The 19,223-nt window shown below is 37.8% G+C and overlaps 2 protein-coding genes across 4 annotated transcripts; one reads left to right on the top strand and one right to left on the bottom strand.

Moving 5' to 3' along the window:
• The first annotated feature begins 1,988 nt into the window (after positions 1–1,988).
• LOC112512581 (thyroid adenoma-associated protein homolog) lies at positions 1,989–11,099 on the top strand. 2 transcript variants are annotated; one of them, XM_025118624.1, is made up of 5 exons: positions 2,860–2,941; positions 3,301–5,451; positions 6,354–6,613; positions 7,668–8,264; positions 8,575–11,099. In XM_025118624.1, the coding sequence occupies exons 2-5, from the start codon at positions 3,343–3,345 to the stop codon at positions 10,913–10,915; spliced, it is 5,307 nt and encodes a 1,768-aa protein (XP_024974392.1). In that variant the 5' UTR covers positions 2,860–2,941; positions 3,301–3,342; the 3' UTR covers positions 10,916–11,099. The 2 variants fall into 2 exon arrangements, with proteins under 2 accessions (XP_024974391.1, XP_024974392.1); XM_025118623.1 differs by having other exon boundaries at positions 1,989–5,451.
• Positions 11,100–12,314: 1,215 nt separating this feature from the next.
• LOC112512772 (NAP1-related protein 2-like) lies at positions 12,315–17,499 on the bottom strand. Of its 2 annotated transcripts, none has more exons than XM_025118909.1 (9): positions 17,137–17,499; positions 16,846–16,896; positions 15,712–15,783; positions 15,513–15,626; positions 15,360–15,421; positions 14,551–14,611; positions 13,933–13,989; positions 13,799–13,840; positions 12,315–12,688 (listed from the first exon to the last, which is right to left on the bottom strand). In XM_025118909.1, the coding sequence occupies exons 1-9, from the start codon at positions 17,272–17,274 to the stop codon at positions 12,665–12,667; spliced, it is 621 nt and encodes a 206-aa protein (XP_024974677.1). In that variant the 5' UTR covers positions 17,275–17,499; the 3' UTR covers positions 12,315–12,664. The 2 variants fall into 2 exon arrangements, with proteins under 2 accessions (XP_024974677.1, XP_024974678.1); XM_025118910.1 differs by lacking the exon at positions 17,137–17,499 and adding an exon at positions 17,000–17,121.
• Between the last annotated feature and the right edge of the window lie 1,724 nt (positions 17,500–19,223).

The following is a 19,223-nucleotide window of genomic DNA, read 5'->3' as shown; positions in this document are numbered from 1 at the left end:
TGTATTGATAACCCTGGTACTGCTCAAACAATAACCCTTTGTATTGATTGCAGACTTTGCCCGACACAGAGAATAGATATACCCAAACTCGACCAACCTCAACATGAAATCCGACCAACCTAAACCTGAAATAATCCGATATCCGAAACCAAAATTTCGAAACTTCGTTTCCATATTCAAAAGCCAATCGGAATTTTGGTTTGTTCACCTGAAGCCACCTGATGCATACCCCTACTTATATATGATATAGAAATAATAAAATATTTGTTACATAATTTGAGAAAATCTTTTATTCTTATATTAAATAAGAAACACAAAACTCGTTGCATTTTTATCAGTATTCAAAAAAACGCGACCTCGCGCACCATATCATAAGACGGGTCTCCACCGTTGCGGTAAGACCCATAGCATTTGTATAAGGCGTGACTCACGCCATGGTGCCTTGAGGTGCCCCATGTCGCCCCATGGCGTGTTTTTTTTACAATACAATCATTTTTTTTTAACTTTTTTGTTTTTACATTATAAACTTTATATTTGGGAAAATTGCATCAAAATATAACTAACTTTGATCTCATTCGTATTTTGGGAACTAACCTTTAGAAATATCATTCACTCGTCATCGCCGCTCATTTACATTCGTCGATTATTTACGATTTTCTCTCATACAAAACTTATTATTGCAAAAGCACATTTTTGGAAAGGTCGATTGTTTAGGGAAATTGGTTAAAATAGTCATTTTAACTGTATGGTTTCACCTCTTTAGTAATTACCAAAACGTCACTCGATCAGCAAGTGGGAGGTCTGTATTTTGCGGAGGGATCGTAGTGAAAAAATAAGTTTCTAAACCATATCCACAAAATGCAGAGACCAAATCTGTAATTTTGGACCTGCAAAAATATGTCCGCTGATGTGTTTTTCCACCTTGCACTTTGCGCACATGGTTCAAAACTTTTTTTTTTATGCTTTGACCCCTCCGTAAAATACGAACCTACCACTTGTGGATAGAGTGACGTTTTGGTGATTTTAGATGAGAAATGACCAAGAGATAAAACCACAAGCCGAAAATGACTATTTTAATTAATTTGGTAAACATTTGGTAAACGGCTCCTTACTCGGTAAGCGTTTACCGGTAAAATTTAACACTATCATTACTTACCGGTTATGATTTTAGTCTACCAAAATGATATTGTATGCAACAATTTACGTGGTAAGCGCTTACCGTAGTAAGAGTCGTTGTCTTCACTTACCGGGTAAGACTCTTGTTCTTTGTGTCGTTTTTACCGGGTAAGATTCTTGGTCATTATCACATTCATCTGGTAAGCACTTATCCGGATAAGCGTCTGGGAAATGGCCCCTAGGTTTCACAGTTTTCTTGGAGTAACATATGCCATGTACTTATAGTTAAAACAAAGCTGTAAAACTCTTCCAATTCTATTTGAATATCAATCACACAAACTTTAGAAAACACATGCCTATATATAAAATTATATACGTGATATACAAATTTACCGTCTTATGTCACAACTAAAAGAATGCGTCCCAAGCTTGACTGCTTTTAAGTCACGTCATGTTCACGTAACGTCTCACGTTCTTTTAAACCTTAGGGGTTGTTTGTTTACCTCTTAATAGTTCCATTAAGAAACTACATTTGAATCGTTAAGAGGTGAATCTTGTTTGGCAAAAAATAAGTCTGTCTCTTAATGGTTCTAAAACCCTCTAAATGATTTTGTATCCTGAATCTTCCTCAACTATTAAAAGCCCAAATTTCATTGTACACAGTTACCAAATAATTATATTTCATTTTGCACTGTATCATAAAAGCCATTTAATCATTATATTATTTTACATTAAACCATTTAGTAATTGCCAAACAACAACATGATGTTATTTTAATGAATGTAATTGGCATATCAAAATTTGTAAAAAGATTACCCTAAAAATTCAGAAATCCCCGCCCTTCTTTCATTGCAAAAACAACGCCGCCTCTCTCTCTCTCCGCCGCCGGTAGAGAGAAAGAAGACCGCCGGAGACTTTCATACTTCTTCCGTCCGCCATTGCTGACGTTTGCTACTGCTTTCAATCATGTCTGCGAAATGGCGAGCTTTACAACATCGCCACCGCTACACTTACAGCGCCATCATCTTCCCTCAGTACTACAAACAAACCCTAGATAACTTCATCAATTTGGCTCTATCTCAAGACCATGATGCATCTGCTCGCCTGTTCTACTCGCATCTCAACGAACTCGTCTCTCTCAATTCAACTTACGCTCAACTCAATCACGCTAAGAAGGTCGCATCCGCTTTCACTGAATTGCTTAAAAACAGCAACGAAGCCGTCGTTTCTCAAGCCTCCAGATTCTATCTCGAGATTCTTTTCCTCGAAAATTCCGTACCATTACACAGGACTCTGGTTTCTGTTCTTGCGAAAACGCGAGATTTTCAGTCTGTAATTGGTGATTGCTTTCGATCTCTATGCGAGGAGTATGCAGATGTTAATGGCGATGTAAATGGGAATGGCAAACGGAAGAGGTTTTGTGTTTCTCGTGTGGGTTTATCGATGATGAGTTCTCCGAAATTGGGTTATTTGGTGGAAATTGTGGAGGAATGTGCAGTTTTGATGGGATTAGATGTGGTTTCTGGATTAAACAGTGTGATTTCGGAGACTAACAATTGGTCTAGACCATCTCCAATTGTTATGGAACAATGTCAAGAAGCTTTATCTTCTATCTATTACTTGCTTCAGCGATGTCCATTGAAGTTCACCAGTTTGAATGGATTGCACGATTCCAATATCATGGAGATGATTCTGACCACCATTTTAAGCATTCTGAAGTCAGAAGCTTTTTCCAGGGATTGTTATGTGGCTGCAGGGGTGAGTTTTTGTGCAGCACTACAGGTTTGTCTTTGTCCCGAAGACCTTGGATTGGCGATTATTGAAGGTATCTTTATCTTCCATCAAGATTTTGTTTTAAGTTCCAATAACAGATTTCAAGCTGTGATCATGAAGATTCCATATAAAGGGAATCTGTTTTCGCAAATTCATGGTTTTTCTGCACTTAGTAGGCTCTGTTTCATAAGAGGAATCCTTACTGCCATCCCTAGAACACTACTTAATACTCCTTATATTGTATCAAAGGATGGCGTTTGTGGTTATGAAGCTTGTTTGGAGGGTGGAATGTCAGCTCAAACAATACTTTATGATGGGATTTTGCCAGAATTATGTAAATATTGTGAGAACCCCACCGATAGTCACTTCAATTTTCACGCATTGACTGTGATGCAAATTTGTCTTCAACAGATAAAAACTTTGATACTAACTACACCCGACAATGATGAAGCAATGAATCATGATCCCATTGCGGATGACATAGGTGCCCGGATATTGAGAATCGTATGGAATAACTTGGAGGATCCTTTAAGTCAAACTGTCAAACAAGTTCATCTAATTTTCGACATCTTTTTAGATATACAGTCTAGTCTCCCTTCGACGGATGGTGGTAAGGAGAGAATTCAGTTGTTTTTAAGGAAGATTGCATCCAATCTTCTTCGGATGGGTGCGCGTTGCAAGGGTAGATATGTCCCATTAGCTTCTCTCACCAAGAGGATTGGAGCTAAAACGATTTTAGCGATGAGTCCTGATATGATGTTTGAGACAGCATGGGCATACGTCGATGATGATGTATGCTGTGCTGCCACATCTTTCTTGAAGTGTTTTCTTGAATGTTTGCGTGATGAGTTCTGGAGTAGCAATGGAGTGGAAAGTGGGTACACAAATTATAGAAAAGTTTGCTTGCCGCCATTTATGCATGGACTTGCTTCAGGAAATTCAAAGCTACGGTCAAATTTGAACACGTATGCTTTTCCAGTGATACTTGATGTGGATGTGGAGAGTATATTTCCAATGCTTGCTTTTATCTCTGTTGGTCCTGTTGGAGAAGACAATGTGCTTGCTTTTCAAGATGTTCATGGTGCAAATATGAATCTTAGAGTTGAACAGAAGGTGGCGGTACTAATTTCATTGCTCAAAGTTTCTCGCTCTCTTGCTTTGATTGAAGGAGACGTTGATAGGTTTGAAGAGATGGGGCAGACTGAACAAAGTGCTGATTACGCTCTTCTTTGTGTAAAAGGAATAAGAGTTAAAGTTCTTGTAAAGTGGCTAGTTTTCGCGTTGACCCATGTTGATGAGTCTCTTCGCACAGATGCAGTTGAGTCACTGTTTTTAAACCCTAAAACAGCCAGTCTTCCATCCTCATTGGAGCTAAGTATGATGAAAGAAGCAATGCCTTTGAACATGAGGTGTTCTTCAACCTCTTTTCAGATGAAGTTGACCAGTTTGTTTAGAAAATTCTTTTCTCGGGTTCGGACTGCCTTGGAGCGACAGATCAAACAAGGAGGCTGGCAACCTTCGGCGGTTAAAAATGGTGGATTTCTTCCCTGTAAAGAAACAGAAAAAGATGCCAATTTTAAGAGGGCAGAGGATCTTTTTCATTTTATGAAGTGGTTGAGTAGCTCTTTGTTTTTCTCATGCTATCCTTCGGCTCCATATGAAAGAAAGATAATGGCAATGGAACTCATATTGATAATGAACAATACCTGGCCAATTGTACCTCCTTTGCAAGATAACCAAGATTCTGCTTCCCAAATTGTGCTTATGACTCCATATGATGCAAGATTTATATCACCCGAAGCAACTTTATTGCTAGTAGGTTCAATTGTTGACAGTTGGGATCGGTTGAGGGAGAATTCTTTCCGCATTCTGCTTCATTTCCCAACCCCACTTCCCGGAATCTCGACTACAGAAATGGTCGAAGAAGTAATTATCTGGGCTAAGAAATTAGTTTGTAGTCCTCGTGTCAGAGAAAGTGACGCTGGAGCCTTGACAATGCGGCTCATCTTTAGTAAATATGTTTTGGATCTTGGGTGGATTGTCAAACCGTCTTGTGATGCTGTTTCTTTTTGTTCACAGAATCCGACACTAGAGAATGGAGATTATAGAACTTGCTCTCCCGTTGTAGAATATGTAACATCGCTCATTGATTGGCTGCATGCTTCTGTTGAAATGGGAGAAAAGGATCTTTCTGATGCTTGTAGGAACAGCTTTGTTCATGGGGTGTTGCTTACACTTCGGTATACTTTTGAGGAAATGGATTGGAATTCCGACTTAGTTTTGAGCAATATTTCGGGTATGAAACTTGCATTGGAGAAACTACTCGAGTTAGTCATGAGAATAACTTCAATGGCGCTTTCTGTGGTCTCGGCTGATGCGTGGCATTTGCCTGAGGATATGGTTGATCTTGTGAATGATGATTTGGACATATGGGATGCTACGGATGACTTGGATGTTCCTGTGGGCTCATCGGAGAAAGAAACAACAGGTTCGAAATTGGTGCAGGATGTTGGACCATCCGATCAGGTTGTTATGGTTGGCTGCTGGCTTGCAATGAAAGAGGTACTTGCTAGTTGCTATGTTTTCTTTTGCATTGGTACTTGGTGTTCATTATGCTTCCATAAGGGTACGGACATGACAGAACAGAACAACTGTTCAATGTTTAGTAAGACAGAACTGGACTGGACAAAACAGATAAAATGACCAATTTACTCATAATGAGTTGTTTATATATTTTGTTTAATTTATACAAGTTATTAGATTATAATAAAGTAAATATTTTTTATAATAAAGTATATTATTAGAAAGTTTTGGTCAAGACGATTAAAATAACACTAAAATAAAACGTTTACGTGGTTTCCAATTTTTTTTACCTTTTTTATATATTTTTATTGTTAATATTTAATAAATTACATAAATTAACCAAAATATAAAAAATGTATAAAAACAATATTTTAAGATTAGTAAAGTGAAAGTTTAAAGGGCATAAAATAGAATAAATAAAATTTAAAGAATTAATAAAATGTAAAGAGTGAGGCGTATTTGATGTTTTAGAAGAGAATGCGGTTTTATTTTGAGGTTATATTGGTAAAATATAGGTCTGTTCCACCTTGTTTCATGGGGTGGGGATGGAACACGCTTGTTCCACTTTGTTCCTGTAGGTTCCACATAAAAGTCTTGTCAAACGTGGAACAATGATCCATATTTTGTCTTGTCCAGTGTATCAAACGCACCCTAATAGATACTTGGGGGAAGTTGAAATGAGCGCCATAAATATTTGAGAACTGGGTAACCAACTATTTCATTAACTATTCATGATGAATAACCCTGAATAATCATGCATTCTAATTCATGATATCATGCATTATAATTCATAGCATGCATTATAATTCATGATATCATGTATTTTCATTGAACCTTCCCCTAGATACTTAATTGCAAAGCTTGTTATTCTGCAATCCTAGGTGAGTCTTCTTCTGGGAACTATTATACGGAAAATTCCTTTGCCCACTTCAGGCATATCGAGGGAATTTGACCCGTTATCAGACCCTCATGGTGATCCAAGCATGAACGATGATGTTGTGCTTGACTTCAAACAACTAGAGACTATTGGGAATCACTTCCTAGAAGTCCTCATGAAAATGAAGCATAATGGTGCAATTGATAAGACAAGGGCAGGATTTACTGCATTATGCAATCGGTTACTTTGCTCAGACAATCCAAGGTATGTTTCTCTCCTTTAGCGTCTTTTTGGACTTCCATTTGCGTACATAGGGGCTGTTTGGTTGGTTTTCTATTAAGTCCTGTATGAATAAAGTTGTCTTTATTGATTAATCTGTCCTTAAAGATTGAGAAGGTTTTTATTTGTGAGAGTTTTTTCATATACGGAAGTAGGGTGTTTTTAATTGGGAGGGATAGGTTTGGAAAAAACTTGGCTTTCTGCATAAAGCCTCTCCAAGAAGCTTATTGAATATGCCACTTTGTATATCATTAAGCCACACCAAATAGTCATGTATATCTGACCGAATAAGCTGCGAGTCGCATTAAGCTCATTAAACTGCTAACAAACAGGTCCTTAAACAGGTACATTTGTCCAGGAAATTGGAAAACTTAAAGGTCGTTTACCAACTCAAATTGGGTAAGCGTTAAGCGGGGGCTGTTTGGTTGATTTTTCATTAAGTCCTGTATGGATAAAGTTGTTTGTGTAGATTAATTTGTGTATAGATTGAGAAAGTTTTTGTTTGGGAGGGATTTTTCATGGATGGAAGGAGCACGTTTTTTAATTGGGAGAGGCAGGTTTGGAAAAAACTTGCGATTCTGCATAAAGCTCCCCCTAGAAGCCTACTAAATAAGCTACCTTCTACATCATTAAGCCACTTTCCGTATTATTAAGCCACTGCCAAACAATCATGTATAGCTGACCAAATAAGCTGCGAGGTCCATTAAGCTCATTAAGCTGTTAACAAGCACCCTAAGAGTGCGATCTCGGTAAGAGATTGGTCTGGGTAAGCACTGACTGAGTAAGAAAGCCTTTCCTTCCTTAACGAGTCAGCATCATTTATCGGTCAGATTGTATGGTAGACAACCTCACCTCTTACCGGGTAAGCATCTCTTACCCAGTAAGAGGTGATCAACAATTAGTAAACAGCCCTTCTCTTCCAGAATTTAGAATTTCTAGGAGTAACAATATATATATATATATATATATATATATATACACACACACACGGTTACAAATATATGTACTTCCACTGTTAACACCATCTCTAATCTACCAGACTTGGCAAGTTAACCGAATCTTGGATGGAACAACTTATGGAAAGAACAATTGCCAAAGGACAAACAGTGGATGACTTGCTGAGAAGAAGTGCAGGTATTCCTGCTGCATTTATTGCCTTTTTTCTGTCGGAACCCGAAGGTACACCAAAGAGACTCCTCCCAAGGGCAATACGATGGCTAATAGATGTAGCCAACCGATCCATGAACGATCAAAACGAACCAAAAACCTTCGGCAAAGATTCATCCACTTATCTTTCAACAAATTCCCGCCAAGAAATCTTTATGAAACAGGAAATCGAAATGGATGGTAGTACAGTGAATTCAAAGATTCGAGATGAGGGTGTTATTCCCACAGTACATGCATTTAATGTTCTTAGAGCAGCATTCAATGATACCAATCTTGCAACGGATACTTCTGGTTTCTCTGCTGAGGCTATGATAATGTCTATACGCTCTTTTTCTTCGTCATATTGGGAAATCCGAAACAGTGCCTGTCTTGCATACACAGCTTTAGTTCGTCGGATGGTTGGATTCCTTAACATACATAAACGAGAATCTGCCAGACGGGCGCTGACTGGGATTGAATTTTTCCATAGGTATTACAGAGTTTTTATAGCAAAGAATCATTGTTCATTGTCATTCCTACCTTGGCTATGTTTTCTTGTACCTGTTCTCATGTTCTTTTTTAGAAAGCTTTATCCTTGTTGCACACTTTGCACAAGCCGAGAGTCCTCATGGAAACAGCAACTCTATTCTTGAGGTTTGCTTACATCCCACCCTCCCCAGACCCCACTTCTGGGTGGGATATACTGGCTTTGTTTTATTGTTTATGCACCATTCATTGCATTTCTCATTTATGATTATTGAAAATCGTAGAAAAATGTTAACGGGTTTTCTTTTATGAAGGTACCCGTTATTGCATCCGTTCTTGTATAGTGAACTGAAGATTGCCACCGAGTTGCTAACAGATGGGTCACCGCAACATTTGGGATCTAATCTCGCCAATGCCGTGCATCCAAGCTTGTGCCCCATGTTAATTCTCTTGTCCAGGCTCAAGCCTTCGACAATTGCAAGTGAAATTGGAGACGGGTTGGACCCGTTTTTATTCATGCCATTCATCAGAAGGTGCTCAACACAAAGCAACCTTCGAGTTCGTGTTCTTGCATCAAGAGCTTTAACGGGCCTGATATCCAATGAGAGACTTCTAGTCATCCTGCTGAATATTGTCGATGAGTTGCCTTCTAATGGGGACAAGATTGCTTCTTCAAATATGATTCATGGTTTGCTATTACAAGTGATCTCTCTTTTAGATATAAATTGTAGAGATTTAGCTGATTTCTCCAAGAAAGATCAGATTCTAGACGACTTGATCCAAGTTCTTGTCACACGTTCTTGGATCGGCAGCCCCAAACTGTGCCCGTGTTCCACGCTCAACAGCAGTTTCTTAAGGGTGCTTGATATCATGCTCGGTATTGCTAGAACGTGTCCCACGAGCAAAAGTTTCAATCCCATCTGCAAGCTCCTTTGGGAGTTATCTATCGAATGCTTAGATGCAGAAGTTTCTTACGGGCTACCCTATTACGATCCAACAACAGCAGAATGTCGAAAACAGGCAGCAACTTCATATTTCAACTGTGTTTTTCAAACATCAAAAACCGTCGATAAAGAAGATATCCGTGTCTTACGGACACACATCCCCCCTGCATCTGGTTTAAACCACATATTGGAAACAAGCAGCGATATTTCCAGTTTCCAAGATAGGTTGATTCGGTCCTTGTCAGATGCATCATATGAAGTTCGTCTTGCGACATTAAAGTGGCTCCTTTGGTTCCTTAAAGCATCAGATGATGATGATGATGATGATGGTGAAGATCCATCATCATGCAAGAGCAGCTTGATCAAATGGATCAATCCTCATCTCCATTCCATGATGGTGAATCTTTTATCTCTAGAAAAGAATCACAGATGCACTTGTTACATCTTGAAAATACTTTTCACTTGGAATCTGCTCAATTTTCAGAAACTTTGCAGCAAAAAAAAATGCCTTCAAGAAATCAGGTTTGTAGGTAACATAGATTCCGATTCACTATTTCTCTTCTGGGATAAACTAGTTTCCTTGTACAAACTCACCCGGCATTTGAAAACACGAGAAATACTGTTGTGCTGCATGGGAGTATGCACAAAACAGTTCACTAATCTGTTTACGAGCTCTTTCGATAAGGAAAACCAATTGGATCACATGATCATATTAAATGATCGTATCAGTTACTATGTCGAACTAATCAAACACCATGGTGATCCGTCAGAGCCCGTTAACATACGTAAGGCAGCCGCTGAATCAGTCATTGCATCTGGTCTACTTCAAGCCGTTGAGTTTATCGGTCAGTATGTGACCAATAATAAGACCCCATCTGATAATCTTGATCGGAAAAAGGCTGTTAACATGTATGCTATTAGAACACTTGATGTATGGTCAGCATGCATAAAGCTTCTAGAAGATGAGGATGTTTCTCTTAGAAGTAAACTTGCCATTGATGTTCAAAAGTGTTTTCATGGAATCAGTTCGGAAGCGGGTGTAATTCCGAGCCAAGTAGACAAAGTGATAATATCTAGTTTACATCATCTGTCTACGATCTTCGGTCATTGGGACTACTACTTTGATTATCTTTCTAATTGGATCTTAAGTGCATCAAATAACGTTATCTCAAGAGGGGATCTTGTTAGAAAGGTTTTCGACAAGGAGATTGATAATCATCATGAAGAAAAACTTCTGCTTTGCCAGATTTGTTGTTTCCATCTAGATAATCTTCCTGTATCGGAATCTTTGGCAGCGGGTGGCAATGGGGGCATGGATTTCTTACACGAATGGCGAAGGAGATTCTTTCAACGGTTGATGTCCTTTGCTGGGGGACATGGGGGCAAACAAGCAGTTGATTGGATTGGTGGTCTGGGTAACCATAAAGATGCATTTTTGCCGGTTTATTCAAATCTTCTTGGTGTTTACACTCTATCTCGGTGCATTTTCAAGCAAAGATCGAAGAACAGCAGTACCCTGATGTCGGAAATTGCTGATCTTGGAGATGCCATCAAACCCTTTCTTGGTAATCCTCTGATTCGTAACCTTTTTCTATCAGTTGTTAGACTACATGAGGAATCTGCAGGTGAACCTGTGGACCGTTTAACCAGCAAGCTGAACGACAATGTGGCTATCTGGGATGATTTCGATCCTTATTTTCTACTTAGGTAAGAGAATTTGTATTCGATTTCTTACATGTCACAAGTAGTTTATGGATCCTTTCATGGGGAGGGTAGAGAATTATAATTTTTATGCTACAATTTATAGGGTTGGGTCTGTTGTTGCATTTTGTTGCTCAATGTGGATTTTTAACATGTGAAAAGTAATACATGAGAAAGCTTCATCTTTTTCTGACCAATTCTTAGTTGAATCATGTTCTTATTACTTTTTTCTGACCGATTTGGACCTTTGTAATGGTCTAGATGTTGGAACTTTTTTCAACGAACCACCACTGAGTCACCCAGGCAAAACCAATTTTGACTTCATTTCGTTGTAAACAACCGCAACCTTAGGGTCTGTTTGATTCGTTTTCTATTAAGTCCTTTATGAATAAAACCGTCTTTGTAGATTAATCTATCTTTATATATATATTGGGAAGGTTTTTGTTGTGGGAAGGGTTTTTTAATAGATGGAATGAACATGTTTTTCATTGGAGGGGCAAGGCTTTCTGCATAATAAAGCTCCCACTCTAGAAGCTTAATGAACAAGTCATTTTCTATATCATTAAGCCACTGCCAACCAGTCGTGTATAATTGACGTAATGTCTCATTAAGCTTATTAAGCTGTTAACAAACAAACCCTAAGTCTTTAATACCAAGAAGTTTGAAAACTATATCCTACATCCAACCATGAATTCAAATTGGTTACCATCTCTAAATAAGTAATAGATTTAAAAGAAATGGATGTTGCATCCATGTTGCGCAACTATCATGATAAACTAAATTAAACCAGACAAAGCCTATAGGGGTCCAGGGAGGGTAAGATGTACGCATACCTGGCCTTTAGCCAAAGAGTAGAGTTGGCTGTAACATGATCAATCCATCAAAAGATGAACCAACTCAAACGAACAATCACAGTAGGGGTTTGCGGAGAGTAAGATATACGCAAACCTAGCCTCTACCCAAAGATTAGAACTGTTGTAACATGATCAATCCATCAAAAGATGAAGCAATCAAACCAAACTAACCTAATAGGGGTCTAGGGAGAGCAAGGGGCTGTTTGGTTGAGTTTCCATCAACTCCTGTATGGATAAAACCGTCTGTCTGAATTAATTTGTCTATATAGATTTGAGGTTTTTTCATAGATGGAAGGAGCGTGTTTTTTAATTGAGAGGGACAAGTTGGAAAAAAAAACTTGGCTTTTTACATAAATCTATCCCATAGAAGCTTACTGAATAATCCACTTTCAATATCATTAAGTCACTACCAAACAATTATGCATAGCTGACCGCATAAGTTGCAGTCCCGTTAAGCCCATTAAACTACTAACAAACATGCCCTAAGATGTACGCAAATTTGACCTCTACCCAACGAGTAGAACGGCTGTAACATGATCAAGTCATCAAAAGAACAGACTCATAACCCAAATACCTATAAAGAAACTAATATGATGGCTATTGTCCACAATGGTTCAACATTGTCCCTAGCTCACAGGTATGGTCTTGGTCCAATCAGTCCAGACCTGACCCTTTCGGTCACTATATCAGCAGAAAACCCAGCATCAACACTCTACATGTATAGAAAACAATCAAAACACAAGCAAATATAAACAAAAGCAAACTTTAGGACATCCATAAGCAACTTCATAGGGTATTAGGAGTCGATTTAACGTTGCTAGATAGCTACTAGCAATCCTAGTTACTGTATCGCTGCATATTTCAACTCATATTAAGTATCATTCTGATACAAGCAAACGCAGCTTTCATTTCTCCCCATCATTGCCTTCCTGCCATCAGTAACGTAAAGGAGCGATGAATGCATGATCAGAGATAAGCTTTCTAAGGTTTCATATTATCTAGCATTAACGAAATCCCATGAAGTATGCATGCAAGATGAGATGCATCAATGAATGGCTAGAAATACGAAAACTTATAGTCCCATTGTCCCAAAGTAAATGTCTACTATCAAAATTATTAAACTATTTAATTAACTAAATGACAATTTACTGTGTATAATAGGAAGTGTAATAAATTTCTCGATCTGATGCAAGATTTTAAAAGGCGGAATCAGGCCTTGAGGTGTTTTCTCTCAACGAGGCGAGGCGTAATCCATAAGGCAGAAAAATATATACACACCAAAATATGTATGTATACTACACAAATATATATATACACATATATATATATATACACAATATCAATATATACATATATATGTATTTGGCGAGAAGGCGATAAGTTTCAATATCATATATGATTACACTCTTTTGGGTGTGTGTAATTATATATGATTAAGCGTCTATGTGTTATCAATGCAACATGTATTTTATCATATATGATTAAGCTTGTGTATTATGCGTGTAATCATATATGATGTTGAAACTTTCGCTTTCTTACAAAATGTTTAGCTTCTTGTTGGAACCTGCCCCTATATATATAACTAAATTACTAAGGGTGTTGGTTCAGTGGTTTTTGACACAGGAAAGAATGAAACCGCGAGACAGGCTAAGAGGGTGCAGAAAAATTGGTTGTTTGGAGGAAGAGGAAGGGTCGAACCATACCTTTTGACTGAGAGGAGAAAGTACTAGCTTTTTGAGTTTTAAAATATAAAATGTACACATTGGGGCCATTGGACATTGCCTTTTAGTTTTTTTTTAATTAAAAAAAGACACTTATACTATAAAGAGGATAAAAAAAACCCAATACCAAAGCAGATCATCCGACACCACCCCACGCCTCACCAAACCATCTCATTGAACCAAGGCGTTAGCCTCGTCCAGGGTCCAAGAGGCACCGCCTCACGCCTCAAACAAAATTTAAAACTATGATCACATGATTAAGGATAGAATTGGAAAGTAGACACTTATTTTGGGACAACAGGAGTATTAGACATTTACCTCTTCATCCTCATCTTCTAAAGAAGGTTCTTCATCGGCATCCTACACAAATAAAAAATTACATATCGTTTGCTATTTAGTTAGAGTATGAGTAAAAGGAAATATTCTACAAGATCAAAACAAAATGCAATTACATTCCCAAAATATTTTAGAGGATTTGGCCACAGATCTTCTTTGATTATTTCTGCTACCTGCAGTTTCATAAGCAAAAGAAAAATATGAAGAAATAGACTCACAAAATGGGAAACAAACTTATATTTTACCTATATAACCTTAATATAAGACTTAATTCTCTTCTAAAACATCAAATACACCTCTCTTTACATTTTATTCATTCTTTAAATTTTAGTTATTGTATTTTTGTGCTACTTAGAGTTTCACATTATTGTCCTCAAAATATTATTATTATTATACGTTTTCTATATTTTGTTTAGCTTATGTGATTTATTAAATATCATTAATAATAAAATAATAAAATAAATAAAATAAAAATTGGAAACTACATAAACTTTTTATCTGGTGTCATGTTAATCATATTGACGAAAACTTTCCAATTATATATATTTTATATAAAAATATTTATTTTATTATATGATCTAATAAATTACATAAATTAAAATCAAAAGATATAAACAACTCATTATATGTTCTGTCATGTCTAGTTTTGTCCTACCAAACGCATGAGCAACTGCCATGTCTATCTGGACACTAAACGCACAACCTCAAAAGAAACAAAGTATTTGTCATTTTACCTCATCGCGAATCAACCCTCCACCTTCTTTTTGGTGTGTTTCACTGAACCAACTGAAGAAGCTGCATCATCAAAGATCAGGCATTTGATTATATGGAATCCTAATACAATAAGGAACTTAGGTCATCAAGATACAAAGATGCATATATGTGGTTTGGACATCCTCCTTCTTTGAGCTACAGCTTTTGGGGTGAGATGTCCAAACCAATTCATCACTTTGTAGCCTGCCACAAGAAACCTTCAGGGTGCGTTTGGTACACTGGATTGGACAGGACAGAACAGAACATGGATCACTGTTCCATGTTTGGCAAAACTTTTATTTGTAACAGGCCTATATTTTACCAATATAATCTCAAAATAAAACCTAATTCTCTTCTAAAACATCAGATACACCTCCCTCTTTACATTTTATCCATTCTTTAAATTTTATTTATTGTATTTTATGCTTTTAAACTTTCACTTTACCGTCCTCAAAATATTTTTTATACGGTTTCTATATAGAAAATGTATAAAATAAAAATTGGAAGCTAGATAAACTTTTTATTTTGGTCTCATTTTAATCGTCTTGACGAGAACTTTCAAATGATATATTTTGTTATAAAAATATTTATTTTATTATACTTTAATAAATTACATAAATTAATCAAAATATATAAAAGGTATAAACAACTCATTAGGGGTAAATTGGTCATTTTATCTATTTTCTCCCGTCCAGTTCTATCCTATCAAATGCCAAACAACTATCCCATCCTGTTCTACTTGTCTTGATACCAAACGCACCCTCAAAGATCATACCAGTAGGGGATTTACCTCTCTTCTGGTGCCGGGCGTTTGTTCCCTGTTTTCCCATGATCAACTCCATTAGCGGAACCCTTCACGTTTAAAAAAATGCATTTGCTTTCAGACGGGTAGTACAAACACAAAAAGAACAAACAGACAAGAAGCTATGAGCTTTGATGGTACCATCCCCTCCTTCCATTTGATATTTGTACCCGTTATCTTCATGGTTCCTTCGTCACAGAAAGCAATGGTCTTTACCAGCTTCGTGTCTTCAAAATATGGATTCGGTTTAAACTCCTAATAGAAAGACACAAATTATGATGACGTCAATAACTTCTTCACTATGACTTCTTTAATCACTAGGAGGAAAGTATAAGCTTACGAATGTGATAAAGTATCCCGACTTCACATCATTGAAGTATTCCACATCAAGAGAGTCTATATACTTAAAGATCTATATTGAGAAAAAAAAATATTTCATTATCAAAACATACAGTACAAACCAAACCAAACAAACCTAGTATATACCACTAGGAATTAGGGTCTAGAGGGTAAGATGTACTAACAAAACATACAATATATAGGAGACCAATCAAACACAGTATATCCCACCAGAAGGTAGGGTCTAGGAGGTAAGATGTATTAACAAAACATACAATATATACGAAACCCAAAAAACCGAGTATATCCCACCAGGAGGTAGGTTCTAGGGCGTAAGATGTGCAACAAAACATACAATATATGTGAAATCAAATAAACCCAGTATATCCCACCACAAGGTAGGGTCTAGGGGGTAGGATGTACTAACAAAACATGCAATATATACAAAACCTAACAAACCAGTATATCCCAGTAAGAGGTAGGTCTAGGGGGTAAGATACTAACAAAACATACAATATACATGAACCAAATAAACCCAGTATATCCCACCAAGAGGTAGGGTCTAGGGGGTAAGATGTACTATCAAAGTATACAATATAAACAAACCCAACCCGACCCAACCCAACCATTATATCCCATTGGGAGGTAGGGTCTAGAGGAGTAAGGGGTTGTTTGGTTGCTTTTCCATTAAGTCATGTATGGATAAAGTTGTCTATGAGATTAATTTGTCTAGTTAAAATGGGAGGTTTTTGTTTAAGAGGGTTTTTTCATATATCGAAGGAGGGTGTTTTTTAACTGGGAAGGGCAAGTTTGGAAAAACTTAGCTTTATGCATCAAGCTCCCCCCGAGAAGCAAACTGAATAAGCCACTTTCTATATCATTAAGCCACTACAAAAAACTGCCATGTATGGCTGACCAAATAAGTTGAGTCCCATTAAGCGCATTAGGATGCTAACAAACAGGCCCTAAGATGTACTAACAGAACATACAATATAAACCAAACCAAACAAACCCAGTATATCCCACGAGAAGATAGGGTCAAGGGTAAGATGTACCGACAGAACATACAATATGATATTCACAATCGTCTTAGAATTAGATGATGCTTTGCTACAATAACACATCATTAACAAACCTTTTCGTCTTCATCAGTCAGAAAATCACCAAGTGCAGGATGGGTCATGAACTGCATTATGAAAGTTAAAAGCTCGATTAATGCCATCTTAAGGGGTATTACTCTAACAAAAAGAAAGATGTATATACAACAAACCAAACCAAACCAAACGAACCCAGTATATTCCACAAAGAGGTAGGGTCTCAGACTGGGGGGATAGGATGTACGCAGAACTTGTCTCTACCCCAAAGGGTAGAGAAGGTGGCTACCCGAAAGATTTTCTTTACATAATGCATTTGATAAATGACATACGGCAGTCAACCAAAAGTCGGGAATAGTTTTGATGATCTGGTTGCGCTTAACATAGACTGGCCTTCGTTTTCCATTGTAATGTTGTTCAATTTCTAGTACCTTATCACTGGCTTCTTCATTAACCTGCACTTGATGCATTTAGAAAACAATCATAAAGAATCTTTTGTCGGCTAAAGAATCTTAATCGATAGTAACCTCACCCGTAAACATTTCTAGGGCTTGATCGATCTATGCTTTAAGAAACCAATGATCCCCAAAAAGTAAATATAGAAATAGAATGAAATCATGATCAATAGATTTTAGATATTTAAGTGATATCTCCCCAAATCGAAGAAAAATCTCCAATTCAAGCCCTTTCTGGAAATGATGAGAATAATAGCTAAAACAAAACCGAGTTTAAAGTTGGATGCAATGAATACAACGATTATGTGGTCACACTATTAAATCAATAAGAAATTACATGATATGTAAGAGCATCAAGATACAAATGTTAAGAAAATTAACACCTTCTTGAGTTCAACATCAATCTCTTCTAATCTCGTCACAAGGGCACGACAGTGAGGGCTATGGGAGTTCGTTCTTTCCACCTCAAGGCCAATAGTATATCTCCTTTTATGATTATAATAATAATCCATGAGTCCTTGAAACCCCAGATTTAGAACCACCAAGGGTTGTATTTGGGGAAGAAGGGGGAACACGGTTTTCTAGCCAATAACGCTACCCGGAATAACTTACATAGCGAAGATCGTCACGTGGGGTCTACGCTTAGGCCAAAAGATAGGCATTTAAGTATACCAAGAAGTTACATTTAATAAATTCCAAGTTAATAGGAGTTATAATTGAACAAGAAGAAAGGTGAGCTTGGAGATGATCTCACATATCATAGATATAAGATGGTCTAGAAATCTATAGGTATTTTTTTATGTGATTATCAACCTTTGTGTTTGGGTGATTCCCGTTTTGCACTTAAACAACCACTCTACTCTTTGGTAGAAGACAGGTTCTCATACACCCCACCTCCCTAGACCCCACTCCCGGGTGGAATTATACTGAGTTGTTTGTGTTGGAGTCCCACATTGGCTAGACTTGGACCATTTTCCCTCTACGTTGAACCTTCCTTCTCTCAAATGCTCTTTTGGAGAGTAATCTAATGGGGTTCCACATAGTTTCACATGGTATTAGAGCCAATGTGTACCACTTTATGGACTTGACGCTCAAAGACAATTTGTGCATGTCTAGCCTTTGTATTGGGAGTCCCATTTCAGCTAGACTTGGATCATTTCTCCTCGATATATGTTGGAACCTCCCGTCTCTCCTCAAGGGCGCGCTAACAGGGTTCCACTTATTCTCACAGTTTGGTTTGTTCACATTAATAGAACGTCAAGGACGCATCTTCAGGAAGGTAATGGTTAGTTGTCCAAGAGCCTGCAAATAACTTCATACTAGTGATCAATTATGTTAGATATCACTAGCCTTCGAACCGGGGCTACATTATAGTCATTATAACTTGACAAATTCATCCATAATGCATTTGGTGCATGGAACATGACAGATTGGTAAATCACTAAACTACCCTTGTCAAATTAAAACCTTCCACAATGTTTCACCCAACTACCTCACTAGTCCAGTCCCGTCCCGTCCCGTCCCGTCTATGTACCAAGCGCACTCTAACGCTTTATTTGCACATGGAAGCCATAGAAAAGGATCAAACTCTAAAGGGTGCGTTTGGTTTGCGGGAATGTTTCTGAGGGATTTGGATTCCTGGAGGGATTTGGATTCCATGGGATTTGGATTGGATTGGATTTAAAATCCATTCCCGTGTTTGCTTTGCGGGATTTGGATTTGATTACAGGAAATTAGGGCAGAACCCTTGTGCATTTTCTATTCAAGCAGACCAGAATCGAGCATTTCTAATGCTATAGAAAAGGGGTTAACCGATTACCTGCTGAGTGATGGGAGACGCCGGCAAACAGGAAGGAAGACAGCACCGGCGAGGAGGCAAACCTAGGGCACAGCTTCGCAAGGGACGCGACGGGAAGGAAGACAGCACCGGCGAGGAAGACAGCACCGGCGATGAAGACAGCACC

This window comes from Cynara cardunculus, assembly GCF_001531365.2.
Source record: "Cynara cardunculus var. scolymus isolate 2C chromosome LG 5, CcrdV1, whole genome shotgun sequence".
Lineage (NCBI taxonomy): Eukaryota > Viridiplantae > Streptophyta > Magnoliopsida > Asterales > Asteraceae > Cynara > Cynara cardunculus.
This window is presented reverse-complemented; position numbering and strand designations above follow the sequence as displayed.

Excerpts from the sequence above, each read along its gene's own strand:
- LOC112512581 (XM_025118623.1), top strand. The coding sequence starts at position 2,083 with ATGTCTGCGAAATGGCGAGCTTTACAACATCGCCACCGCTACACTTAC. Across the intron at positions 5,452-6,353 it reads GCTGGCTTGCAATGAAAGAG|GTGAGTCTTCTTCTGGGAAC; the intron begins GTACTTGCTAGT and ends CTGCAATCCTAG. Across the intron at positions 6,614-7,667 it reads CTTTGCTCAGACAATCCAAG|ACTTGGCAAGTTAACCGAAT; the intron begins GTATGTTTCTCT and ends CTAATCTACCAG.
- LOC112512772 (XM_025118909.1), bottom strand. The coding sequence starts at position 17,274 with ATGCATCAAGTGCAGGTTAATGAAGAAGCCAGTGATAAGGTACTAGAA. Across the intron at positions 16,897-17,136 it reads CCGACTTTTGGTTGACTGCC|TTCATGACCCATCCTGCACT; the intron begins GTATGTCATTTA and ends TTCATAATGCAG. Across the intron at positions 13,841-13,932 it reads CTCTAAAATATTTTGGGAAT|GATGCCGATGAAGAACCTTC; the intron begins GTAATTGCATTT and ends TTATTTGTGTAG.